The sequence below is a fragment of the Hylobates moloch genome, unplaced genomic scaffold (assembly GCF_009828535.3).
Source record: "Hylobates moloch isolate HMO894 unplaced genomic scaffold, HMol_V3 SCAFFOLD_19, whole genome shotgun sequence".
In the NCBI taxonomy this organism is placed as follows: Eukaryota; Metazoa; Chordata; class Mammalia; order Primates; family Hylobatidae; genus Hylobates; species Hylobates moloch.
In genome coordinates, this window is record NW_026652294.1 from 1,910,448 (window position 1) to 1,937,404 (window position 26,957).

The 26,957-nt window shown below is 56.5% G+C and overlaps 1 protein-coding gene, 1 long non-coding RNA gene and 1 other non-coding gene across 4 annotated transcripts; 1 reads left to right on the forward strand and 2 right to left on the reverse strand.

Moving 5' to 3' along the window:
• Positions 1–6: 6 nt before the first annotated feature.
• On the forward strand, positions 7–4,451 carry LOC131382014 (uncharacterized). Its single transcript, XR_009211160.1, has 2 exons — positions 7–3,425; positions 4,301–4,451. It is a non-coding gene; the product is annotated as an uncharacterized LOC131382014 (long non-coding RNA).
• Positions 4,452–6,176: 1,725 nt separating this feature from the next.
• On the reverse strand, positions 6,177–6,283 carry LOC116459569 (U6 spliceosomal RNA). The gene has a single exon (XR_004245608.1). It is a non-coding gene; the product is annotated as a U6 spliceosomal RNA (small nuclear RNA).
• Positions 6,284–12,770: 6,487 nt separating this feature from the next.
• SCARF2 (scavenger receptor class F member 2) lies at positions 12,771–26,325 on the reverse strand. Of its 2 annotated transcripts, none has more exons than XM_032139682.2 (11): positions 26,031–26,325; positions 20,056–20,114; positions 19,872–19,973; positions 19,143–19,662; positions 18,815–19,033; positions 18,554–18,682; positions 17,858–17,961; positions 17,665–17,782; positions 17,367–17,482; positions 15,609–15,761; positions 12,771–14,472 (listed from the first exon to the last, which is right to left on the reverse strand). In XM_032139682.2, exons 1-11 carry the CDS (start codon positions 26,198–26,200, stop codon positions 13,565–13,567), a joined length of 2,598 nt encoding a protein of 865 aa, XP_031995573.1. In that variant the 5' UTR covers positions 26,201–26,325; the 3' UTR covers positions 12,771–13,564. The 2 variants fall into 2 exon arrangements, with proteins under 2 accessions (XP_031995573.1, XP_058287830.1); XM_058431847.1 differs by having other exon boundaries at positions 17,367–17,497.
• Between the last annotated feature and the right edge of the window lie 632 nt (positions 26,326–26,957).

Consider the following 26,957-nt stretch of genomic DNA (forward strand, 5'->3'; position numbering starts at 1 on the left):
TGTTGTAGCATGTATTAGCACTTCATTTCTTATATGTCTGAATGATAGTTCATACCTTATTTGTTCATCAGTTGATGAACATTTGCGTTTTTGCCACTTTGGGCTATCATGAATAATGCTACTGTGAACAAGTGTGTACAAGTTCCTCTGCAAATTTTTGTGTGGACATAACCCTTTCAGTTACCTTAGGTATATATGTAGGAGCTGAATCGCTGGGTCGTATAGTAGCTATGTTAAACATTTTGAGAAACTGCTAAAATGTTTTCCAGAGCTCTACCATTTTACATTCTGTGTATGAGGATTCCACGTTCTCCACTTCCTCACCAGTGTATGGATTTTGGGGTGTACTTTTTAAAAAATGGGATTAGGCTGGGCACAGTGGGTCACACCTGTAATCCCAACACTTTGGGAAGCTGAGGTGGGAGGATCACTTGAGCCCAGTAGTTTGAGACCAGCCTGGGCAACATAGGGAGACCCTGTCTCTACAAAAAATAATTTAAAATAAATTAGCTGGGCATTGTGGCACACACCTATAGTCCCAGCTACATGGGAGGCTGAGGTGGAAGGATTCCCTGAGCCCAGCAGTTTGAGGTTGCAGTGAGCCATGATGGCAGCACTATACTATAGCCTGGGTGTCAGAGCAAGCCTCTGTTTCAGGGAAGAAAAAAAAAGTGGGATCATATTTTTGACACTTTTCTTCTTGTTTTCTTAACTTCATACTTCTGGAAATTCCATTAAATTAGCTGGTACCACTCTAACTCACTGTGTTTCATGGCTTCATAGTAATATTGCATAATATAAATATACCATTCATTCGTCAAAGTTAGCAGATATTGACTGTTAGGTACCAGGCACTGCTCTTAAGTATTGAACAAAAACACAAAAACTTTTGCATTCTTTAGAGTTTATTTTCCAATGGAGGGGGTGGAGGGAGGTAAGAATTTAGGAAATAAATTAATTACATATATAGCATAGGGTTTCACCAGTGAGTGCAGCTTGAATCATTGGCGGCTTTCTTAGTAGTATAAATACGGTACTAAAGACGAAATTACTCTAAATGGTGTTACTTAAATTACTGTAATAGGTATTACTATTACTCACTTTGCAGGTGAAAGTGGAAACAGCATCATAAAATGAAAAATAGAAAACAGCTGGTTAATGTGGATCTGGAGTTTTTCTAGGACGTAAACTGATGAGCTAGGAAAGTAAATATGTGAGTCCTTGGTAGCAAAGTTTGTACATTTATAAATTTTATCCAAATCCTCTTAATCTAGTGATGAATACACTCTTCACAAAAGGATGAGGGAGGTGTATGTGTATGTGTTGAAAGGTTCCGAAGGATGCAACTGAGAGTACCTTGGGGGACATGGCAAAACTTCCAGGCCCATTCAAGAGTCTTGTTTTCTCTTGTTTTCTCAGACATAAAAGTCTGAGCTTTTATGTGTTCATTATATTGCCCTATTAATTATTGAGATTGTGCCTTACAGTAAAACCTGCTTTAAATTGTTGACGCTATAATTTAAAATAATCTGGGTCTCCTAGAGTGGTTAAGCCTGGAAGAAAAGGATGTCCTTCCTGCCAGGGCAGATTGTATATAGATAATGCAACCTGGTTGTGCCTGTGCTAACCCCTACTCTGTTGGGCCTAGAAGTACGCAGTTAAACGTTTCTGTTCTGATTTTTTAAAAAATGTTTGACTTTGTTTACTTTTATTTTAATTTAGAGACAAGGTTTCACTGTTTTGTACAGGCTGGTCTCGAATTCCTGGGCTTAAGTGATCCCCTTGCCTCAGCCTCCCAAATGCTGGGATTACAGGCATGAGCCACTGCACCTGGCCTTAACTTTGAAATGAAGTTAGAAATGTACATTTTATTATTATTTTTTATTATTTTAGAAACAGGTCTTGCTCTATTGCCCAGGTTGGAGGGCAACAATGGTGCAATCACAGCTCACTGCAGCCTCCACCTCCTGGGCTCAAGTGATTTTCCTGCCTCAGCATCCTGAGTAGTTAGGACTACGGGTACTCGTCACCACAGCTAATTTTTATTTCTGTAGTGACAGGGTCTCACTATGTTGCCCAAACTGATCTCGCACTCCTGGGCTCAAGTGATTCTCCTGCCTCAGTCTCCTAAAGTGCTGGAATTATATGTGTAAGCCACTGTGCCCAGCCTAGAAATGCACGTTTTAGACACACATTTACTCAACTTTCCTCTTGCCTGCCCAGGACTATCCAACTGTATTTTTGTGCCTCAGAGTCCTTTCACATGTTCTGCTTTTACTGGGAACTTGCAGGCAGTAAGATCAAATGCTGACCTTTGAGGCATCTACGCACTTCCAAAACCTGCTTCCTGTCTCATTTGCCACTTTATTTATTTATGTTTTGAGATGGAGTCTCACTCTGTTGCCCAAGCTGGAGTGCAGTGGCACGATCTCAGCTCACTGCAGGCTCCGCCTCCTAGGTTCAAGTGATTCACCTGCCTCAGCCTCCTGAGTAGCTAGGATCACAGGCAAGCGCCACCACACCCAGCTAATTTTTATACTTTTAGTAGAGATGGGGGTTTCACCATGTTGGCCAGGCTGGTTTCGAACTCCTGACTTTGGCCTCCCAAAGTGCTGAGATTACAGGCCAGAGCCACCATGATCATACTCATTTGCCACTTTAAATTTTAGGAGATGAAAAAATTAAGTATCCGCAAAAGCTCAGAGTTTCCTATTTGGGACTTCAGTTACAGAGATTCATTTTTTTGTTTCCAGGCTGGGCGCACTGGCTCACACCTGTAATCCCAGCACTTTGGGAGGCCAAGGAGGGAGGATTGCTTGAGCCCAGGAGTTCAAGACCATCTCGGGCAACATAGCGAGACCTTGTCTCTACTGAAAATAAAATAAAAAAAAAATTAGGCATGGTGGCGCTCCCCTAACTAGTCAAGTGATTACACTTTTGTTTTATTTTTTTTTTTAGAGACAGGATCTCCCTCTGTCACCCAGGCTGGAGTGTGGTGCCGCAGTCACAGCTCACTGCAGCCTCGAACTTGTGGGCTCAAGTGATCCTGCCTCAGCCTCCTGAGTAGCTGGGACTACAGACACACTCCACCATGCCTGGGTCATTGTTTTTAGTTTTGTAGAGATGAGGTCTCCTTGTGTTGCCCGGAATGGTCTTGAACTCCTCGCCTCAAGCAATCCTCCCACCTTGGCCTCCCAAAGTGCTGGGAGTATAGGTATGAACCACCATGCCCGGCCTCATGTGACTAGTCCTACAGAGGCCCTTGATGGCCTGGAATGATTGATTCCAGGACCCCGTCTTCTCATCCCAAAGCACCAAACCCTACTGACAAGGAAAGGACCCCCATTTCAGAACTTCCACGGCCACCTCCCAACCCTGGCATTGGCAACTTTGCAACCTGGGCTTCCCCGATAATCAGATTTACGGTAAGACCCCAAAGAGGTCCAGGCGCTTCTAAAACAACTTATACAGAGAATCCAAACCCAAGTCCTCAAGATGTGAGCCCACATCACATCCCCCAAAATAGAGCACCCGTGACCACTCCAGCCTTGCTAGGGACACAGCATACTCCTTGACCCTCGCCACTACAGAGGACAATTGCTCTCACAAACTTGGGGGTCCACTGGTTCCCACGCACTAAGCAAACTTTTATGGCCTTAATTGACACTGTTTCCCCAGAGACCCCACTAAATGTAAAGGAGGAACTGTCTCTGTTCCCTGGGGCATAAGATTGAAGGCAAACAAGTCCACCTTAGCCTGGTCACTGGTGCAATAGCTTTGCAGAATATTCCAGTGGTCTCAGTTCTTTCTGCTCTTGAATTTCCATCACTGGGACGGATGCTCCAACTGGAATAAAACCCACACTTTGTCCTTTAATGTTGGTCTTGGCAGACGAGACCCTGAGGACCTGCCCAAGCCATTAAAATCATTAATATGACCCAAAATAAATTAAAACAGGGACTTCAAGGATTGAGCGAAGGGGTGACTATCCCCTCTGTTTCTCCATTTAACAGCCCGATTTGACATGTTCTTCAAATGGAAAAGAACAAATGGCATCTCATGGTCGATGCTGAAACCTTAACCCAGGGGGCCATGGGGGGCCTCAGCCGCTGCAGGCTGAAAGGATGGAGCCCATTCAGTCTTTTGCTGGCCAATATTTTGCGATTTTTGCTTCCTTGCAGTGTTCCACAGTACCTAATTCAACAGCCTCTCAGCCTCTACTCCCATTCTATTTATTGTGGTAAAATATATAACAAAATTTACCATTTTAACCTTTTTCTTTCTTTTTTTTTTGAAACAGGGTCTCACTATGTCACCCAGGCTGGAGTACAATGGCGCCATCGCAGATCACTGCAGCCTCAACCTCCTGGGTTCAAGTGATCCTCCCACCTCAGCCTCCTGAGTAATTAGGATTACAGGCTTAAGCCACCATGCCCAGCCTACTTTAATCATTTTTTAATTTTAATTTTATTTTTTTTAAAATTTTACTTTAAGTTCTGAGATTCATGTGCAGAACGTGCAGGTTTGTTACATAGGTATACACATGCCATAGTGGTTTGCTGCACCTGTCAATCCGTCATCTAGGTTTTAAGCCCTGCATGCCTTAGGTATTTCTCCTAATGCTGTTCCTCCCCCAGCCCCCCATCCTCAGACAGACCCCAGTGTGTGATGTTCCCCTCCCTGTGTCCATGTGTTCTCATTGTTCAACTGCCACTTATAAGTGAGAATATGCGGTATTTGGTTTTCTGTTCCTGTGTTAGTTTGCTGAAAATGATGGCTTCCAGCTCCATCCATGTCCCTGCAAAAGACATGAGTTCATTCTTTTTTATGGCTGCATAGTATCCCATGGTGTATATATGCCACATTTTCTTTATCCAGTCTATCACTGATGGGCATTTGGGTTGGTTCCAAGTCTTTGCTATTGTGAATAGTGCTGCAATAAACATACATGTGCAGGTGTCTTTACAGTAGAACGATTTATAATCATTTGGGTATGTACCTAGTAATGGGATTGCTGGGTCAAATGGTATTTCTGGTTCTAGATCCTTGAGGAATCTCCACACTGTCTTCCACAATGGTTGAACTAATTTACACTCCCACCAACAGTGTAAAAGTGTTCCTATTTCTCCACAGCCTCGCCAGCATCTGTTGTTTTCTGACTTTTTAATAATCGCCATTCTAACTGGTGTGAGATGGTATCTCATTGTGGTTTTGATTTGCATTTCTCTAATGACCAGTGATGATGAGCTTTTTTTCATATATTTGTTGGCTACATAAATATCTTCTTTTGAGAATGTCTGTTCATATCCTTTGCCCAGTTTTTGATGGGGTTATTTTTTTCTTGTAAATTTGTTTAAGTTCCTTGTAGATTCTGGATATTAGACCTTTGTCAGATGGGTAGATTGCAAAAATTTTCTCCCATTCTGTAGGTTGCCTGTTCACTCTGATGATAGTTTCATTTGCTGTGCAGAAGCTCTTTAGTTTGATTAGATTCCATGTGTCAATTTTGGCTTTTGTTGCCATTGCTTTTGGTGTTTTAGTCATGAAGTCTTTGCCCACGCCTATGTTCTGAATGGTATTACCTAGGTTTTCTTCTAGGGTTTTTACAGTTTTGGGTTTTACATTTAAGTCTTTAATCTATTTTGAGTTAATTTTTGTATAAGGTATAAGGAAGGGGTCCAGTTTCTGTTTTCTGCATGTGGCTAGCCAGTTTTCCCAGCACCATTTATTAAATAGGGAATCCTTTTTCCATTTCTTGTTTTTGTCAGGTTTGTCAAAGATCAGATGGTTGTAGATGTGTGGTGTTATTTCTGAGGTCCCTGTTCTGTTCCATTGGTCTATATATCTGTTTAAAAATACGGAACGCTTTGGCCGGGCGCGGTGGCTCACACCTGTAATCCCAGCACTTTGGGAGGCCGAGGCGGGCAGATCATGAGGTCAGGAGATTGAGACCACGGTGAAACCCCGTCTCTACTAAAAATACAAACAATTAGCCAGGCGTGGTGGCAGGCGCCTGTAGTCCCAGCTACTCGGGAGGCTGGGGCAGGAGAATGGCATGAACCCGGGAGGCAGAGCTTGCAGTGAGCCGAGATTGCGCCACTGCACTCCAGCCCGGGCAACAGAGCAAGATTCCGTCTCAAAGTAAATAAATAAATAATAAATAAAAAAATAAAAATAAAAATATGGAACGCTTCACAAATTTGCGTGTCATCCTTGGGCAGAGACCATGAGAATCTTCTCTCTATCATTCTGATTTTAGTATATGTGCTGCCGAAGCGAACACTATTTTAATCATTTTAAAGTGTACGGTTTAGTGACATTAAGTACATTCACCGCCATCTTTCTAGAATCTTTTCATCATCTGAAACTCAAACTCTGCACCCATTAAACACTAATTCCCATACCTCCCAGCCCGTGGTAACCACGGTTCCACCTTGTGTTTCTACAAAAATTTTTTTTTTTTTTTTGAAATGGAGTCTAGCTCTGTCTCCCAGGCTGGAGCGCAGTGGTACGATCTCGGCTCACTGCAACCTCTGCCTCCCGGGTTCAAGCAATTCTCCTGCCTCAGCCTCCCAAGTAGCTGGGACTACAGGCACACATCACCATGCCTTGCTAATTTTTTGTTTTGTTTTGTTTTTGTTCATTTGTTTTCTTTGAGACAAAGTTTTGCTGGTCACCCAGGCTGGAATGCAGTGCCGTGGCAGTGGTGCAGTCTTGGTTCACTGCAACCTCTGTCTCCTGGATCCAACTGATTCTCCTCCCTCAGCCTCCCAAGTAGCTGCGATTACAGGCACACATGACCACATACGGCTAATTTTTGTATTTTTAGTAAATTTTGTATTTTTGGTATTTTTGTATTTTTAGTAGCATGTTGGCCGGGCTGGTGTCGAGCTCCTGACCTCAGGTGGTCCACTCACCTCGGCCTCCCAAAGTGCTGGGATTACAGGCATGAGCCACCTCACCCCGCCTGTCTCTACGAATTTGACTCCTTTAGATACTCCACATACACGGAACTGCACAGTATTTGTCGCTGACTTCTGGCTTTCCTCACCTGGCTATGCCTACTTTGGGGGATAATCTGGGCCTGGGACACCACATACCTGTAGCAGGCCCCACCGGGCCGCACAAACAGAACTGCGCTGAAGTTCCTCCAGGCTGTCACCCACACTTGTTTAGGCTCTTCAAAGATGCTACCGGCCGGGCACGGTGGCTCATGCCTGTAATCCCAGCACTTTAGTGGGCGAGGTGGTCAGATCACTTGAGGTCAGGAGATCGAGACCAGCCTGGCCAACATGGTGAAACCCCATCTGTACTAAAAATACAAAAATTAGTTGGGCGTTGTGGCACGCACTTGTAATCCCAGCTACTCAGGAGGCTAAGGCAGGAAAATCGCTTGAACCCGGGGGGTAGAGGTTGCAGTGAGCCAAGATTGCACCACTGCACTCCAGCCTGGGCGATAGAGTGGATACTCTGTCTCAAAAAAAAAAAAAAAAAAGGTGGTACCGGCCCGGTGCGGTGGCTCACACCTGTAATCTCAGCACGTTGGGAGGCTAAGATGGGAGGATGTCTTGGGCCCGGGGGATGGAGGCTGCAGTGAGCGGTTATTGATTGACTGCCTCCAGCCTGGGCCACAAAGTGAGGCTGTGCCTCAAAAAGAAAAAAAAAAAAAGCAGCAGCTACCCATCCAGCCACCAGATGGCAGCACGATTCCATGGCCCCCTAGCCGCTGGCTGCCTGGTGCCGGATGCAGTCCTAAAGACGATTCTGAGCTCCAAGGGCCGGCGCCGCGCGTGCCTGCGGTCCCAGCTGCTTGGGAGGCTGAGGCAGGAGAATCGCGTGACCGGGAGTTCTGCGCTGCAGTGCGCTGTGCCGATCCAGGTCCTCACTGAGGCCGGTATCAGTATGGTGGCCTCTGCCACCAGGCCGCCTAGGGAGAGGCGAGGCAGCCCCAGTTGGAAACGGAGCTCGTCAGTAGTGGCATCGCGCCTGGGAATAGCCTCTGCGCTCCAGACGGGTCGACCTGGCGAGACTCCGCCTCTAAAACCAGCAAATACCGGGAGGCTGAGGGACGAGGATCGCTGGAGCCCGGGAGGCGGAGGTTGCAGTGAGTAGCTGGGATTACAGGCAGGCGCCACCACGCCCGGGTAATTTTTGTATTATTAGTAGAGACGGGGTTTCACCATGTTGGCCAGGCAGGTCTCGAACTCCTGACCTCAAGTGATCCACCCTCTTTGGCCTCCCAAAGTGCTGGGATTACAGGCGTGAGCCACTGCGCCCGGCCAAATAAGTAATTTAAGCAATTTTTTTTTGCTTCAGAAGAAAATAAAGGAGGCCCCCCGACACACACACGCACACACACACACGGGAAGCAGCAGTGTAATTGGAATGCCCACTGCTGAGGCTCTCGAATGAGTGTCACTCGTGCACATTTTGCCCCTCACAATGCATGTCAGACTATTAATAGGAAGCAGCCGCTGGAATACCTCAGGTGGGGTGTGTGCAGCAGGCAGCTTTGGAATTATAGTATCCCCAATGTGACACTGGGACAATGGCTTCTTCACTAGCACTGTCCAACCACAGTCCTGTGGTTCTAGGACTCCCTAACAGATGTCTCGAGGTCCATTATTGGGCGAAGGTCACTGCAAATTCAGGGAGACCCAGGAGCTCACCCCAACCAGCTTCTTTACCAGGTGAGTGACCTCAGCCCTGCAGCTGGACTCATCGAGACAATGACCTCACCCGAAGATAGATGACCCCTGTCCACCGTCCACACAACAACTAAGCTGGCCCCAGGTCGACTCCTCTACACCCTGCTTCCTACTGTACCCCTGTCAAAGGCCTTCCTCCTACCCTTCCCACTCCTCCTCTTCCTCCCTGGCAGCCCAACCACCACAGATTCACTAACTTGTTTTCAACTCTTGCAGGCTGCTCTCCTAACCCTAGCCCTGACCTCTGCCCTCTTAACCCCAGCCCTGACCCCACCGCCCTCTCAGGAGGCTTTACCAATCATCTGCATGTTAGCCCCACCCAAGGAACAGGCCTATTTTCAAGCATACTAACTGTTGGGTGTGTTGCTTACCTGTGCATATGACAGCCAATCCAACCTACTTAAATGAAGCCTCCTGCCTTGGCTTTCCCGAGTGTGGGGATGACAGGCGTGAGCCACTACGCCGGGCCTCATGATCTTTTTCTAGTGCAGTGAGTGCATTTTAGGGTGGGTGCTCACCTCCATGCTTAGTAGGGCGTGGATGCTGTGTATGCCGTCTGTCTGTAGGATAGGTACACTTCTGTGTGTCGGCTGATGTGTGTGTCTCAGTATTCAGTCGGCTCTGGTGGCACGTGTGTGTGTTGCAGGTTGTATAACTTGCTATTTCTGTGTGTCTGGTGGAAGGTATCTATGGTTGCAGAGTGAGGGTCTCTTGGTGTTTCTGTGTGTCAGAGGGGGTGTGTGTGTGTGTGTGTATTTTTCAGGATAAGGTGTGTTCTGTGAGTGTGGTGTGGTGGGTGCAGGGTGCATGTCTGTGTCTACATTTCTTTTTTTTTCCCTCTTTTTTTTGAGACAGAGTCTCACCCTGTGGCCCAGGCTGGAGCGCAGTGATGCGATCTCCACTCACTGCAAACTCTGCCTCCCAGGTTCAAGCAATTCTCCCACCTCAGTCTCCCAAGTAGTTGAGATTACAGGCGCATGCCACCACGCCAGGCTAATTTTTTGTATTTTTAGTAGAGACAGGGTCTCACCATGTTGGCCAGGCTGGTCTTGAACTCCTGATCTCAAGTGATCTGCCTGCCTCAGCCTCCGAAAGTGCTGGGATTACAGGCGTGAGTCACTGCGCCCAGCCTGTCTGCATTTCTGTCTAGTGGTGAGCTATGTGCTGCAGATAGTGTGTTTGCTGTGTGTGTTTAATGTGTTTCTCTCATGTTTCCGTGTATCTGGTGGAAGATGTGTGTCTGCAGAATGAGTGTCTCTTTTGTCGGTATGTCATGGATTGTGTGTTTGTGTGTGTTGCAGGGAATGTGTTTGTCTCAGTATCTGAGTGTGTCGGGTCATGTGCAGGTGTGTGTTTTTTTGTGTGTTTGTTTGTTTGAAACGGAGTCTCACTCTGTCGCCAGGCTGGAGTGCAGTGGTGCGATCTCAGCTCACCTGCAATCTCTGCCTCCCGGGTTCAATCGATTCTTCTGCCTCAGCCTCCTGAGTAGCTGGGATTACAGGCACCTGCCACCATGCCAGCTAATTTTTTGTATTTTTAATGGAGACAGGGTTTCACCATGTTGGCCAGGCTGGTCTTGAACTCCTGACCTCAAGTGATCCACCTGCCTCATCCTCCCAAAGTACTAGAATTACAGGCGTGAGCCACCGTGCCCAGCCACACGTGTATTTTGTGTGATATATATCTGCTTCTGACTTTGGTGAAGTGTGGGTGTCGCAGGGTTGTGTCTGTCTTGTGGTTTCTTTGTGGCCAATGGTGTGTGCTGCAATGAGTCTCTGTCTCGGTGTTTCTGTGTCTGGTGATACATGCTGTATGTTGCAGAGTGAGTCTTTTTTTCCATTTTTATGTGCGCGGTGTGGGGTGAGTGTCCTCCATAGTAGTGGGCTGGCTGTGTGTGTGTTGCAGTGCATCTGTCTCTGTGAGCAGTGGGTTGTGTGTGTGTGTATTGGAGAGTGAGTGTTTCTGTCTGGTGGAGTGTCGTGTGTGTGTGTTGGCAGGTGAGTGGCTGTGTTCCTCTGGGCCCAGTGCTGTGTGGGCGTCTGTTGCAGCGTGTGTGCCGTCTCTGTGTTTGTGGGATTCTGCTGGCTTTGTGTGTGCACGTCTGCGTTTCGGGCTGTGTGTCTGTGTTGGTGTTTCTGAGTCTAGAGGAGCATGCATGCGGCATAGGGTTAGTGTCTGCAGGCCTCTGTGTGCCGTGGGCTGCGTCTGCTTGAAACCAGGCTGGGCCTGGTCCCCACATTCCTCCCACTCCTTTGTGCTGTGTGCTACAAAAAATATTTGCGTTTTCCACGACTCATAATTTTTCCTCCTCAATCGCTACCAGATGTGGGTCCTGTGGTCCCCATCCCCATGGCAACGGAGGTTCCAGCAGCCGCGGTTCCCTTTTGTGGCGCCTGCCCTGGGAGCTGGCACTGCTGTGAGCCCCGAGGGGGTGGGGAGAAGCGGGTGGTGGGAGGCAGGAGGCTGGAGGGGTCCCAGCAGCTCCCTTCCCAGCAGCCACTGGGACCCTCCTGGGGGGAAGGGAAGGCTGGTGGTAGGTGGGGAGGTCCCCTGTTTTGTGAGGCACCCACAGGTAGAGTCTTCGACAACTAGGGGGCTTCCCAGGGAAGGGCAAGGAGAGGTCCCCAGAAAGGCTTGGTCACTGGGACATCCCTGTTCTCTCCAAATCGTGCTGGTCCAGGCTGGGGGAGGATAACTAGCAAGAGCTGAGGGCTTGGGGGTTCAGGGAACAGCAGTGTGGCACCCTCATCGTTGTGGGGGGTGGGCACCGCCTAGGCAAGAATGTGGTCTGAGCCCCTGCACTGCCTACCCCTCACCCACATGCAGGCACTGTCCTGCCCTCACCAAGCCCGGCTGGGCATCTGCCCTCTTGGCCTTAACCCCAGCAGCCCGCATGGCGCAGTGCCCGAACAGAGCAGAGGCTTTCCAGCCACAGGGCCATGGCTGGGAGGGTGCCCAGCTGGCTCCAGGGAAGCAGTGTGGCCCAGAGGCAGGGATCCCGCATTCCACGTGCTGCCCTGCCAACTGCTCTGGACGGCCAACCCAGGGCAGGACGCAGTCTCCACTCAGATGTCTGGGTCCTCTGAGATGGGTGACCAAAGGTGACCTTAGTGGGGCATCTGGCCAGAGGATGAGAGTGTGGCCAGGACGAGAGCCCCAAGTTGCCAGCGTGAGACCAATGAGTGCTGTGTGGCTGCTGCAGGGTGATCGGAAGATCCTGGCAGCAGGGGAAGACTTTGAGCTGGGCATCAAAAGATGAGATGCAGGAGAACAGGAAGAGGCCTGCCGGGCAGAGGTAGGAGACCGGAGGAGACTAGACAGGAAGGAGCTGGGGGAACTTAGTGTGGGGACAGCAGGGGCCATGGAAGGTGAGGGTCTGTGGCTTAGGAGGGTCACTTAGGAGGCCTGCTCGGGAGGGTAGGCGGGTCAGGAGCAGCGAGGCCGTAGGGCACAGATGGTCACAGATAGATGGCCAGGCAGCAGGGTCTGCCTGGGGCGCTCCCTCCGTCTCCCTCAACCTCCGGCAGCAGCAGGCGGGGCTGACAGGCAGGAGAGTTTCCGGCTGAGGACAAGGAACCCGTTGAGGCAGACAGCAGGGCTCTGTGCAGCAGGAGACCGGCTTGTTTGTGCTGGAGGAGGCCTGGCTGGAGTAAGCGCCCGCGGCCCCCTGGCCTCAGCCTCTGCACCCCCCGCAAGCTGCCACCAACAGCTCTGAGGTCCAAGTTTAACAGCGGCGGCCAGGGGAAAAGGCCTGGATCCGAGGCAGGCCCATCGCCAGTGCCTTTCAGTCAGGGACTCTTCCTGATGTGCCCCACCCAGCCTTCCTCCCCGTGACCAGTCCAGAATGGGGCAGGCCGGATCGGGGCCGCATAAACTTGATAAACAAACGAAGCATGTGGGTTGACACAGCCCACCTCCACCATGGTCCCGGGAGACCCACGGGAGCTCCAGGGCTCCCCATTGAGATAAGGGGTGGGGGAGAGTGCAGGACAGGTCGTCACATAAAGTTACTTCTGGGGGGCATCTTTGGCCGAAGCCTGAAGACAGGAAGTGATCAGAGCATGAGGGGAAAGGCATTTTATTAAGAAAGCTTTGGCCAAGCCCCCGCCGGGAGGAGCCCATCCTGGGGCACCGGCCGGCGGGGAGCAGCCCTGCTGGGGGCCTATAAATACATCTCCTCAGGCCACTAGAGTCGCCCCGGAGGTCCCGCGGCATGTGGGGCAGTGGGAGGCCATCAAAACCAGCTGACAGCTGAGGGGCCGGGGATCGGGGCTCGGGGCGCCAAGGAAGGGAAGGGGTGGGACGGACTAAGCCCCTGAGGAGCGGAGACCAGCCCTCCTCCCCAGGCTGGGGTCAACCAAATGCCCGGGAGCCCGGCCAGTGGAAGTACCCCCGGGCTCTATTGGGACGGCCAAGGGAGGGAGCCTCCAGCCAGAGGCACCAGGCCCTAGCAGGGGAGAGGCAGCCGGGGCAGAAGTGCTTCTGGCCGCAACCAATGAGAAGGTAGCCCTAACCAAGTCCACTCGTGGCCAGTAAGAGACGGTCTTTAGGTGGAGCCCTCCCGTCTTTGGCCAATGAGACGCGGCCTGGTCGGGGCGCTCCATAACTCGGCCAATGGGGAGGGAGTCGCCCGCTAGGCGCCTGTCAGGCCTCGACCAACGGGATGGGCCCTTCCCGCCAGAGCACACTGCTCCAATCCAGGAGCGGCTGCAGGACCTGAGCCAATGAGACGCAACCTCCGCTAGCCGCGGTGCTCGGCCAATAGGGGGCCGCCCGTGCCCAGTCGCGTGGGAGGCATGGGGTGGCAGGCGGCGCTGCGAAGCTGAGGGAGCTGCGCGCGGAGGAGCCACAGCCTGCTACAGGGTGGGCGCGCCCGCCCTGCCCAGCTCACCGGCCGCCTCCCGGCTCTTCTTGCGCGGCGGCTTCTGGATGGGGGTCTTCTTCCGGGGGGTCTCAGGCGCGGGCAAGTCGGTCGCCGCCTTCTCAGGCCCCGGGGTTTCGGTCGCTGGGGGCGCGCGGACGGGCGGGGTTGGCTGCACCGAGCGCTTGGCTTTTTGTGGGGGCGCCGGCTTTTCCCTGGGGCCCTGCGCGACCAGGGCCCCGTCGGCGCGGCCCAGGCTGCGAGTCTTGCCGCGCAGCTCCGCGGCTAACATGGAGGCAGCCTCGGGCGCGCTACGCGGGGGACCGCCGGCGTCCATGGGCTCCAAGAGGCCGGGGCCGCGGCCCCGCGCTCGGGCCCTGGGCGGCGAGGGTGCAGCGAGGGCGGTCGCCTCCTCGGGCAGCCCGGGGGGCCGCGGCGTTGGGTCGCGGGTCCGGGGGCTGCCGTGCTCGACTGGCTGAGCCGATTTGTCGCTGGGCGTCCGTTTCCTCTTGCTGGGGCTGGGCGCGGCCTCAGGGCCTGGCGGCGGTGGTGAGGGCGCACGGCCAGCTGCAGCGGCGCTGTGCTTGCCGTGGATCCAGGACACCTTAGGCTTGGTGGCGGGGTCAGGTGGCGGCGGTTTCCTGCGCTCGGGCGATGGCGACAGCGACAGGCCCCCAACCTCGCCCCGGACCCGGGCCGGCCGGGCCTCGCGTCGGGCCACGCGCGCGTACAGAGCCCCGCCAGGCCCTTCCACGCTGGACGCCGACCGCTCGCTGTCGGAGGACGCGGGGAGGGGCATCGCCTCCTCAGCAGATGCTGGCGTGGTCAAGGGCACGGGGGATGGCGCCGGCGCCTCGGCAGGGACAGTGGGGACTTCGGGGTCCCGGCTTTCCGCTGGTGCCTCTGGCAAGGGAAGAGCAGGGCGGTCACAGCCTTCAGGAATACCTTTAGGGGCTCCAACCTCCAGGCGCAAACCTTCACCTTTCCTCCTCTACCCACGCCTTGGCACTGTGTCACCCTGGCATCTAGACGTGCCTGGCACAGAGCACCAACCACACATGTATAGTTCAGAGCCTCGGGCTATGCGGCTGACTCTGAACTCAGGCTGTTGGAGGAGTGATGGGCGCATTCCCGCGACTGAAGCCCAACCTTGGCCTAGCCTGGCAGCCCTGCCCCGACACCCCTCCAGCCTTGGGCGCCTACATCATCGAATTTGAGGCTGGAACATCCCCACAGGGGTTCCATTATCCTTCTTTAAGAGAGAAGACTTCTAGCCGGGCGCGGGGGCTCATGCCTGTAATCCCAGCACTTTGGGAGGCTGAGGTCACCTGAGGTCAGGAGTTTGAGACTAGCCTGGCCAACATGGTGAAACCCCATCTCTACTAAAAATAGAAAAATTAGCTGGGCATGGTGGTGGGCGCCTGTAATCCCAGCTACTCAGGAGGCTGAGGCAGGAGAATTGCTTGAACCCAGGAGGCAGAAGTTGCAGTGAGTGGAGATCATGCCATGCCACTGCACTCCAGCCTGGGTGACAGAGCCAGACTCCGTCTCAAAAAAAAAAAAAAAAAAAAAAAAAAAAGAGAGCAAGCGATAAGGCTTCTGAGGCTCCAAGTTGGTCACCTGCCCGTGGCATCTGGGGGCACGGTCAAGGGAGGAGACAGGGCAGAATCCCAGCCGGTCAGGCTCCTTTCTGCTATCTGTGGATCCAAGGCTGTGGATCCAACCCCCATACTCTGTGGATCCCGTCCTCCTGTCTCCTCTGCCACCCCCTACCTAAGCCCGGAAACTTCTCTCTGCCTACTTTCCCCCAGAAGCAACCCTGGGCTGTGGCCTACCCGTCTCCCCACACCCGTCTCCGGTACTGAACAGCAGAGTCCAGCTCTATGGCCTCAGCTCCGTGGCCAACCCTCAGGTACCAGCATGGCCAAGCCCTTCCTCTCCATGCTGCCTGACCCTCTCCTGTGTCCCCCCCAGAACACAGCTTTTCCATGGTAACATTTCACTGGGCTGGAGTGATGCCCAGGCAGGGCCTTACTTACCCTCATGGGGTACACAGTACACAGGGCCTTCGTCAGTGGTGTCAAACGAGGAGAAGGAGGCCCGAGAGGACCAGGATGGTGAGGGCTGCTCCAGCCCTGAGGGTGGCTCCAGGAAGCTGCAGTTGAGTGTGTTATCCAGGTCGTGGTGGGCCACTGGGGAAGGATGAGGCAGAGCTGCCAGGGGTCCACTCTGCCCCAGCCGGTGCCCTCATTAGCCCCTGCTGTGACAAATGTTGATGGGGTGACCAAGACCAGCCCTACTCTCGGACTGCAGGGGGCACAGGCAACTCAACAGGTACAGTGACACTGGGCCAGGACTGGAGAATGAGTAGAGGTGAACCCAGAAAAGAAACATGGGCACAACATGTGTTAAGGTGCAAGGCAAGTGTATGCAGCCAGGGAGCTGGAAAAGTTTGGGCTGACGTGTTGAGAAAAGACCAGAAAGGTGGGAGATGGGGCTGAAGAAGACACCTGGCTGGGACAGGCCACCAAGGCCTCCAAGCTCTGTTTTAGGCCCTGCCTTGTGCGACTCAGGGAGCCTTGGAGCACTTCTGAGCCCAAATGCGCAGTGGCAGGGCTGCCCTTTGGCTCAGCCCATCTCAGTAAGCTGCACCCTAGGCCTGGCCTCCAGAGATGCAGACCCCACAACGGGGCCCCAGAAGCTGGCTAGCCTGGCCTCCATTCCACAGAGGGATATGGGGTCCACTCCCCACACCTATGTCGCCAGATGCCATGCTGCTAGGTGGGCCAAGGGGTTTTCTCTCTCTCTTGTTTGCTTGGTTTTTCTTTTCTTTCGACAGTTTTGGGGTTTCTCCTCCCTCCCTCCCTTCTCTCTTCTCTTCTCTTCTTTCTCTTTTCTTGACAGTTTTGCTCTTGTTGCCCAGGCTGGAGTGCAATGGCGTGATCTTGGCTCACTGCAACCTCTGCCTCCCAGGTTCAAGCAATTCCTTGCCTCAGCCTCCGGAGTAGCTGGGATTACAGGCATGCGCCACCACACCCGGCTGCTTTTGTATTTTTAGTAGAGACCGGGTTTCTCCGTGTTGGTCAGGCTGGTCTTGAACTCCCGGCCTCAGGTGATCCACCTGCCTCAGCCTCCCAAAGTGCTGAGATTACAGGGGTGAGCCACCGTGCCCGGCTTGGCTAAGGGGTTTTCTCAGCTGTTCATCTCCCAAGAGTCTGAGCCCCCTTCCCCTCCATCTTTAGAAATAAGTGGGAAAGAGAGGAAGTGGTGACTCGCACCACCCAGGTGCGAGTCAGCATGGAGAGAAGCGGCACACCCCACCCCCCCATCCTGTTGGTGGGTGGGGGCCAGCCTGCCCACTTTCCAGGAGGATCTCTGGGTACTGCTGGGGATGTAGGCAGGAGGGCGGGTCCTCTCCGTGGGGCAGGGCACTCCCGTGCCCACGCATTCCCCCAGCAGGTCTGGCCGGGATATACAGCCTTCTCCTACAGACTGGGGGAGCCTGCGGGAACCAGATGTCCACACACCCCTGATGCGATCACTCTCAGGGCCAACCCTTCTGACGTATGCCCACATCAGCTGGCGTACCTAGGACTCCTGCCTTCCTACCTGGCCTCGCCCTCAGCAGCTGCCACACCTCTTACCTTCCCTCTGGTCGCACCTCCTCGCGCCCACGCACATCAACACTCAAGGTCCCCCATTTCCTCACTGAGATCTGGACCCCCTCACACCCATTTCCCAGCAGCTTCCTGCGTCGAGAGGTGTTTCTCCCAGATACCCCGCGCTGTCATCCTTACCTACGACTTTGGGTAGTTTCTGCCTCCGGAGCGGGATCCGGGGCAGCTTCATGCTGATGCGACTGAAGCGCCCGCATAGTCGGTGGGGCGCCTTCTTCCTCCCAAGCGAAAGCTCCCTGCGGGGGTGGGGTCTGAGCGGAGGGGTGGGGCGGGGCGATTAGATCTCGGCCGGAGCCGAGCACAGAAGGGGGCGGGGCCACGTCCGGGGCGGGGGCGGGGAAGGGTTGGATCTCGGTCCGGTGGCACCCAGAGGGTGCGGCCTGAACCCAGGCGAAAGCGGGGCAGTATCTGGGCTCACCGGCGCGCAGGGTCCTTGCCGCGGCAAGCGCAGCAGCAGCCGAGCAGCGAGAGCAGCAGGCAGACGAGCAGGACGAGCAGCGCGCCCGCGCCCATCACTCCCTTGCGCTGGTTGGTCTCTGTGGGGGGTTATGGGGTCAGCGCGGTTTCTGGCACCCCTGCATTCCTTAACGGGACGCCCCTCATCCACTTACCTAAGTGGCAGGCACCAGTGACCGGATCGCACGAGTCCTCGTGGCAGCTGCAGGCCTGAGCACAGTCCGCGCCGTGCAGTCCGGGCGGGCACGTCACGTTACAGCTGCCGGGACACAGGGTCAAGGCAGGCCGCAGCCGCCCCCCTAGGATGCCCCCTACCCTCACCCCTCACCCGCGGCCAGGGCCCAGGGTCCAGGGTCCCAGAACCGGGCTCTCTCTCGCTCCACTCGTCGTCTAGGGATCGAAGCCCCGCCCCGCCCGTGGCATATATTGGGTGGTGGATGTTTTGGAAAGGAATGTTGCACAACACCAGTTGGGGGGCCTAGGGGATAGGATCCGTGGTGGCCGCGCGGCAGCGCCCACTGCTGGGGCTGACTCGGGTAGGTGGGAAGAGGGGCTGCTGTAAGCGGAGGTCCCTGGTCCTTCTATACCAACTCGGGGTCACCTCAAGAGCCCACTGACACAGGCTGGACTGGTCACCAGATCCTGCGCTGAACGTGAGCTCCCCGACATCCGGGCAGGAAACTGCCCCCAAAGAGCCTACTGTCACCCCCTAGCTGGGGTAAGGGACCAAGGCTGAGGTGATAACCCAGCTCAGGGTGGAGAGGCCACCTCGTCGGCCCCTGGGGTCTGGCTGGACCCCCCTCTGTGGCAGGTACAAGTCCCCAACCCCCTCCTGGTCCCGGGGCACTCACTGGGGCCCATGGACGCCAGGGCTGCACAGGCAGCGCCCCGACTGGAAGTCGCAGTGTCCGCTGCCGCAGTCGGCGCACACGAAGGCGCAGTCCTCGCCGTAGGTGCCATTGCTACACTTGGTCTCGCACCTTGGAAAGAGGGGAGGAGGCGTCAGCAGAAATGGAGGCAAACGGACCACAGCGCCCTCGACAGAGGGGCCTTCGTTAGGGAGGCAGGGCGGGGGACTGCGTGTCTGGGCCGACGCAGGCAGGGCTGCTCACCGGTCGCCGATCCAGCCCGCGTTGCAGCGCGTACACTTGCCGGTGACATGGTTACAGGCATGCCCGTCGCGGCACGGCGGACAGCGGTGGCTGCAGCCCTCGCCATAGAAACCGCTGGCGCAAGGCTGGTCGCACTTGGTTCCGTTCCAGCCGGGCTCGCACGTCAAGCAGCGGCCCTCGGCCACCGTGCACGGCTGCTGGCCCTTGCACTGGCCACACCTGGGGGAGGGGTCGGAGGCTAGGGAAGGCTGGGACCCGCCTCACCCCTGCCCCCATCGGCGGCCCGCCCTTCCACCTCCTCCCTCCCTGGCCCAGAGACCGCGCTTACCGGCGGCGACAGCCCAAGCCGTAGAAGCCGGCAGGGCACGGCTCGCGACAGTACTTGCCGCGGTAGCCCGGCTCGCAGGCACACGTGCCGTCCACAGGGTGGCAGCGGCCGCGGAAGCACTGGCAGTAGCGATCGCAGCGCGCGCCGAACGTACGCTCGCGGCACTGACAGCGGCCGCTCTGCTGCTCGCAGGGAGACGAGTTGCAGGCGCACTGGTTGTTGCAGCTGCGGCCCCACCAGCCTGCGTGGCACAGGCAGGCGCCGGTCTGTGGGTCGCAACGCGACGTGGCGCTGCAGTAGCACGCGCTGGCGCACTGAGCGCCCCACCAGCCGGGCTCACAGCGGCACGCGCCGCTCCGCGGGTGGCACGTGCCGTGCTGGCACTGGCACGCATGCTCGCAGCGCGCGCCCCAGCGCCGCGCGTGACAAGTACACTGGCCTGTCACGTCCTCGCACTGCCCGTGTGGGTGGCAGCTACACAGCTCCTTGCAGTCGGGGCCCCAGAACTGGCGCGGGCACTCTGCAGGGGAGGAGCGGAGGGGGTGGAAGGCCCCGGTGCTTGAGTAGGTGCCCCCAGCCAGGCGGAACCTGCCCGCGTCCCGCACTCCAGCCGCCACCTCTGGGAACCCGCCCCGAAGGCGGATCCGACCCCGCCCCACCTTGGACCCGGCCCCATCTCTCCAGGATTCCGCCCCACCGACCAATATCGGCCCGACCCCCCACGCTCACTGGTGTCGCAGTTGGCACCGAAGTAGCCGTGGCGGCAGCGGCACTCGCCAGGCCTCACGCACACCTCGTTCTCCGAGCACGTGGAGTTGCCTTCGCACACCGCTGTGGACGAGACAGGCCAGAGCTGCTGCGCGTCCGATCCCCGCCCCGCCCCCGCCCCAGGTCCCCAGGATGACCCACTCACCAATCCCACACTCGTCCCCTTGCTGTCTCCAGCCAGCGCAGCACGTGGGCACCTGGGAGCTGCGAGCAGAGGGAGGACATCTGAGCCCGATGCCCCTCCCCCAGTCCCCATCTGCTCCGGGCTCCTCTGTAGGCTCTGCACAGCCTCCCTGCCTCTGCAGTTGCGCTCCTGTCCTAGGGGGGTGGTTAATGAGGTCCTGCCAGGCAGTGTCTGGCGGTGGAGGATTGCCACAAACAGACCTGACTGTCAAGAACTTTCCAGCCCAGAACCCCCACCCCATCTCACCTAACTCCTTTGTGTCCTCCTCCCACAGCCATTAGGCCTGAGAAAAGTGGCCTTGGAGTCCCGGGAAGGACAGCAGTGAGGTAGCAGCCAGGGAGAGGACCATGGGCCTCAGGACCTGCCCAAACGTGAGGGTCTAGGGCATCCCTCCAAGTGGAGGGCCCAGCCTAATGGGTGTCATGGATCCAGATGTGATATGATGTGACATGATGAGGATGGCACTAGGATTGGCTGGGCCACAAGGACACACCTAGATGCCCAGTTGGGGTTGAGCTCCAGTGGGGAGGGGCAGCCTCTGGACAGGGGGATGTGGGGTGGCATGTAGACACAGTGAGGTGACCACTTGGTAGAGGGGCTTCTGGAGGGAGGTGGGGTGAGGCCCACCCAGCCACTAGGGAAGGAGCAGGCACACGTGGAGTCCTCCATGTGCAGGAGGAAAGTCAAACTGTAGCAGAAGGACTCAGGGACCAGGGTGGAGGAAGGAGCTACTAGAGCATCTGTTTATGCCTTTGTTGTTGGTTTTGAAACAGTCTCCCTCTGTTGCCCAGGCTGGAGTGCAGTGGCACGACCTCGGCTCACTGCAACTTCCACCTCCCAGGTTCAAGCAATTCTCCTGCCTCAAACCTCCCAAGTAGCTGGGATTACAGGCGCTTGCCACCACACATGGCTAATTTTTGTATTTTGACTAGAGACGGGGTTTCGCCATGTTGGCCAGGCTGGTCTTGAACTCTGACCTCAGGTGATCCGCCCGCCTCAGCCTCCCAAAGTGCTGGGATTACAGGCATGAGCCAGCGTGCCCGGCCTGTTTATGCTGATTGTCTTCCTCTTGTTCCGTTTGATTTGGCTTTACAGCGTATACAATGCTACCGCAGCACTTCAGGAGAGCACAACCTCTAAAACCCTGGGTGGATGGGGTGTGTGAGCACAAAGGTTTGAAGGCCCTGCCTGAGTGAAGCCATGATGGCTACAGAGGGTTCGTAGGGGATGAGCTGGGGTTAGCCCACATTCAGGGGCAGAGGAGACTGAGAAGGAAGAGCCACCAAGGCTGCAGGATCCTAGGGTCCCAGCTGACCCAGAACTCCGCCTCAATCCTAAAGGCACGTAACAGCCATTCGCACTTTAGATAAAAGGAGCACGCTTCTTCACAAGCAGACTTGGATTCAGTATCTGAATCTAGAACCAGGACATGGTGGTGGGGGGAGTTTGGGAGGAAGCCTGAAGACCCTAGAGGGATGGGATAGACTGGCCCCACACCATGCATTTCAGGATAGTACGTGCCTGGCATGCTCCTGCCCAGGCTTCAGAGGATGCCCCAACCATTCCCCAGCTAGACAGAATTCCACCCCCTGCACAGAGCACCTAGGCCTCGAGGCCCCTCCTCCTGAACAAGGCTTGGTTCTCCTTCAGGCCAAAGATGCGACCTGGCAAACAGGACCATAAAATCCTAAACTTTGGGGAATTGGTCCAGTGTATTTGCCACAAATAAAACTGGAAACCAGCAACAGGAATACAAAGGCCTGGCTTTTCCTGGCCCCTGCCCCCACTGTCTCCACCCACCCAGCCCTGACCCAGGGGGCACCAAAGTGCCCATCTGCAGGGAGACCCAGGTCTGCTGGCCATCACCCACCCAATTGTGTCTACTTCTGAACCATGTTCACTGGATGGAGAGCCTCTGCAGGTGTCCCTCCTGTGGGGAGCTTTGCCAGGTGGCCTGCTGGAATTGCCCCGGAAGCACTAACCCCCTTCTGCCCTGGACATGAGGCTCTGTATCTAGAAGCCTAGTTTTAGGGCCACACTCAGCTAGGTTTGATGTCTGGGTTTGCCACTTGCTGTGTGACCTCAGGCATGCAGCTTAAGCTCTTTGAGCTTCAGGCTCCTTAGCTATATAGTAGGGCCCTACTGTAGGAAGATTAAGAGAGCCAAGGTGTTTTTAGCCGGGTGTGCTGGCATGTACCTATAATCCCAGCTACTCAGGAAGCTGAGACAAGAGGATCGCTTGAGCCCAAGGAGTTTGAGGCTGCAGTGAGCTGTGATGGCACCACTGCTCTCCAGCCTGGGCAACAGAGTGAAACCCTGTCTCAAAAAGAGAGATAGAGATAGGAGAGAGAGAAAGAGAGACAGACAGACAGACAGACAGAGAGCGCGCACCAAGACCTATGAAGTGGTTTGGCACATACTAAACACAAAGGATCCTGAGGGCAGGCTGCAGTGCCTCTGAGCACACTCGGTCATCCCTGGCTTAGTGGGCACCCAGGCCTAACCCCAGCAGAGCTAATGCCCACCAGCAGGACAGAGCACATTTGGGTTCACTGAGAACAAGATGTGGCCGGGCACGGTGGCTCACGCCTGTAATCCCAGCACTTTGGGAGGCCGAGGCGGGCAGATCACCTGAGGTCGGGAGTTTGAGACCAGCCTGACCAATATGGAGAAACCCTGTCTCTACTAAAAATACAAAATTAGCTGGGCATGGTGATGCATGCCTGTAATCCCAGCTACTCGGGAGTCTGAGGCAGGAGAAGCGCTTGAACCCGGGAGGCGGAGGTTGCGGTGAGCCGAGATCGTGCCATTGCACTCCAGCCTGGGCAACAAGAGTGAACTCCGTCTCAAAAAAAAAAAAAAAAAAAAAAGAACATGATGCTTTCCTTCTTGGAAGGGCTGGCAGAAAAGGCCAGGTGGTGGTGGCAAGCCCACTCTCTCTGAAGATCTTACAAAGACGGCTGGGGAAAGATGGCCTGCTGCAGGGCCACTCCCACGCTTGCCCTGTAAGTCGGCAAGACCCTGAGGAGCCAGGCCATAGGCTGGGCCCAGGCCCCTCAGCAAGCAAGACATGCCGTAGGCTTCTCCCTCATAGAGCATTAGTTCTTCTGTGATTCAAACCCACTATGAGTTCTCACATCTTCAAGTTGGCTTATGGTGTCCATACCTGTCCATGTTCTCCCCCAAATCCAGACAGAAAAGCTTCTCTGCCTGCCACACCCTTCAGACCCCACACCTGCCTGACCCTCCTCTTGCCCCGCCTGGACATCTCTCCTCTGGTTTCTGTCCCCATCCTCAGATCTCTCTTCTGTCCACACTAGCTCCCTCGGGAAGCTCACTGAACACCGACAACACCTTGGACCCTCCAGCAGGGCTCTCCCCGTCAATGCTAGACTTGCAAATCCAACTGCTCAATAGATGATGTAACCAGAGGGAGACCTCATGGGCCTCATGCTTAACCAGCCCAAACCTGAACTCTTGACCTCCTTGCACCCTGAGTCTTCCCTGTCTCAGATAACCCTGCCTGTCCTTTCAGGCTGGGAGGCTGAGACCTGGAGAAGCATCTCTGACTCTTCTTTCTTGTCTACACCAGATCCATTGAGAAAAAAGACGCTGAGCTCTAGCTTCTAAACGACATCTAAAATGGGATCACTTCCTCCTTCCCTATCCCAGCCTTGTGAGAGCCACCCTCCCTCTCCCTGGCTTTTTGTAACTGGCCGCAGCTTCCACCCCCTGCCCCCCAGGGTGTGAAGTGTTTGCCACCTGGCAGCCAATCCTGGTCAGATCCCACCCTTTCTCTGTGCAAAGCCCCCAGGGGGTCCCATGGCCCTCAGAGGAAAAGCCCAAGTCTTCTGAGCAGTGGCAGCCCACGGTGGCCTGCCCACCCTCACTCTCTGGCAGCTCCTCCGCCAGCCCCTCCTGGACTCTGCCCAGCCTCCTGGATCCTTCCTGTACGTCCACAAGCCCTCTGCCTTGGGAACCTTGCCCCAGACACCGACAGAGCCTCCGTGCTCTTCTGCAGGCCTGTGCTCACTCACCACATTCTCAGCGGGTCTCCCCAGAACACCCTAAAGGAAACAGCACTCCCCAACTCAACACCTCCCAGCTCTTGCTAGATGTCTAGACACACTTGCTTTTCTGGACTGTGTGTCTCTTCTGCCATAGGGTCAGGGTCTCCACCGCAGCTTCCCTGCACCAATACAGGCCTGGCACAGTGTAGGTGCATAGGATTTTACTGGCTCTGCACTCTTCTCTCCCCATCCTCCTGCCTCCCAGGAAAGGGAAGGGCTGATGGAAGCCTTGCAAGACGTGGGAGGACAACAAAGACATGACCTAGACCCCAGGTGGGCAGTGCCCAGAGTGGCTGTCCTTCCCATCGACCCTTGCCACTCATGACCACAGCGATCCCTACTTAGCCCCATGAGGGGGTTGTGATCACTAATCCCATTTTACAGAGGTGGAGACAGGCCCAGAGAGGTCAAATGACTTGCCCAGGTCCACACAGCTGTGTAGGAGTGGCACCAGGGTGGGAACCCAAACTCAGTCTCGGTTCCTGGAGCAGGCGCCTCCTGGGAGGTCTGCAGACAAGGGGAGCGGGAGCAAAGGGCTCTCAGGCTCCGGACAGCTAGAGCCTGGCACCGGACCCCCATTCCTGGTCCCGGGCCTGTCGGGGAAAGAGGGCTGGAGTGAGTAGACAGAGCCCACGGCGATCGCGCCCTCCCCCTCTCCAGGAACCGCCCCGCCCGCCGCCGCCGCTGCATTCCTGGGGCCGGGGAGGCCCGGGAGTCGGCGGCGGCGGCATCGATGCGAAGCAGATGGCGGGCCAGGCCGGCCCCAGCCCCGGAGGCGGGGCTCGCAGCGGGGAGGGGTCTGCGCGCCTCGGGACCAGAGTTCGGAAACCCCGCGCGGCCCCCTCGCAGCCCCTTGTCTCCGGCGCCGAGCCCCTGGACTCGGCTTGCCCTAGCTCCGTGGCTCAAGCGCCCCGACGCGACCCAGCTCGGAGCACGGCGGCCGCCTCTGCGGCTGCCAGCCCGTGCGGCGTCTCCAATCCGCGCCAAGGCGCCCCCACACGCCCGCTCCTCACCCCTGCGTGGAGATGCCCTTAATCTTGTTGTGGCCTTTGGCCAGCCCACCGGCTCCCCCGACCCCAGCTCCCAACTCCTGGCGTCCGGGGCTCAGCTCTCTGCCCTCCGTGCAAGCTCCCGGGCTCGCTCCCCCACCGGCCGGGCCTGTCCCCTGCCTGTCCCCCACTGGCTTCCCCAGCCGGCGCCCCACCTTTGCGCGGCCCCTTCTTGCACCCAGTATCCCCACCTGGTTGTCGCCAGGGTTCCCACATCCTCCCGTCGCCTGTGCCTGTCATAGTCCTTCCGCCTCCCGCTTCTGGTCCACTTTGAGCGCCAGCTCCTCGACGCTCGCCTGGGTCACCACCCTCCCACCCGCGCCCGCTCTAAGACACGAATCTGTCTTTCCAAGTCTGGCTTGCTCCAGGACCTCCCCGGCTAGCACCGCTCCTCCTCCCCTGACCTTCCTCCTCACTCCCACTCCCAGCTCCAGTCGGACTAGTGCGGGGCTTTAGCACATGCAGTTCCTTTGGCTTGAATGCCCTTCCCCAGCTTTTCCCCGCGGACTTCACAACTCGGGCAAGGGTCCCTTTTTCCAGGTCTTTCCTGACATCCTGGACAACGCGTGTCATCCCCTGGGTGCCCACGGCACTCCGTCCTCCCCTCAGGTAACTTCTCGTCCAGGGTTCCCTGGGATGCACTGTCGTGTCCCATGGCCGAGGCTGGGCCTGGAACGGAGCCGCGCTGGCGAAGGAGCCGAAGGGGCCCATACTTGGTGTAGGGAGGTTCCGGTAGCCCCCTCCCAATGCCCGGCGCCGCCACCCCACTGCCCAGAGCGTTCCTCTCGGCCCCTCCCCCAGCCAGGCCAGCTCCTACCCGGGAGCACGGCAAACGTTGCGGCCGCGAGGGTTCAGTTCCTGAGGCGCCACGGGGTCCGGCAGCATCCAGACCAGCAGCAGCAGCAGCGACGGCAGCAGCGGTGACGGCGGCCCCCCGGCTCCCCGGCGCCGCGCCGGCCCGGCCCCCCGGGGCCCTGCGCCCTCCATGAGGCGCGGGGCAGGCGCGGGGCGGGCACGGGCGCGGGTGCGGCCGCAGCGAGAGCGGCCGGAAGCGGAGTGCGAGGCCGGGCGGGGGGCGGCAGGAGGGGCGCCGAGCCGGGCAGGAAATTCCACATCGGCTCCCTGATCCCGGGCCAGCCGCGGCCGGCCAGGCGGCAGCGCCCGCCCCGCGCGCCAGACCCCACCCTCTGGCCTAGCCACCGCCCCTCGGCGCAGCCCCCGCCCCCATTCGGCCGCTCGCAAACTTGGGGGCGAAGTTGGAGGAGGCCCGCCGAGCGCTGGGGGAGGGAGGGTCCGCTCGAGGAATCCCCGGTTTCCGCGCCTTTCCCTCCGCTCCCTAGACATCTACCGAAGCAGCCGCCCCTGCGCGCCCACTGCATAGGCCAGGCCCGGGACGGGAAGGCGGATCGGGGACACGGACGCGACTCCGCAAGCCCACCCCCGCCCCCAGCGCCTCGGAACCGGCCAAGGGAGTGGGGCCCGCAGACAGCCCAGGACGAGGCCGAAAGCCAACTCCACAGCACCCCACCGCGAAGTCTTTGCAGTGCTGGGATGTGCGGTCAGCTCTCCTGCGCACTCCTGCGCACTCAGAGCTCGCAAGGGGCGGACCGAGCAGGGTGCTTGAGGCCTGTGGTAGACTTGGTCCGGACCAGAGGCCTGGGGTAAGGGGTCTCCGTAGGGACGGATGGGAGAGATGCAGAGGAAGTAGAATGGCCAGAATGTGGACTGCGGTAGGAAGTAGAGG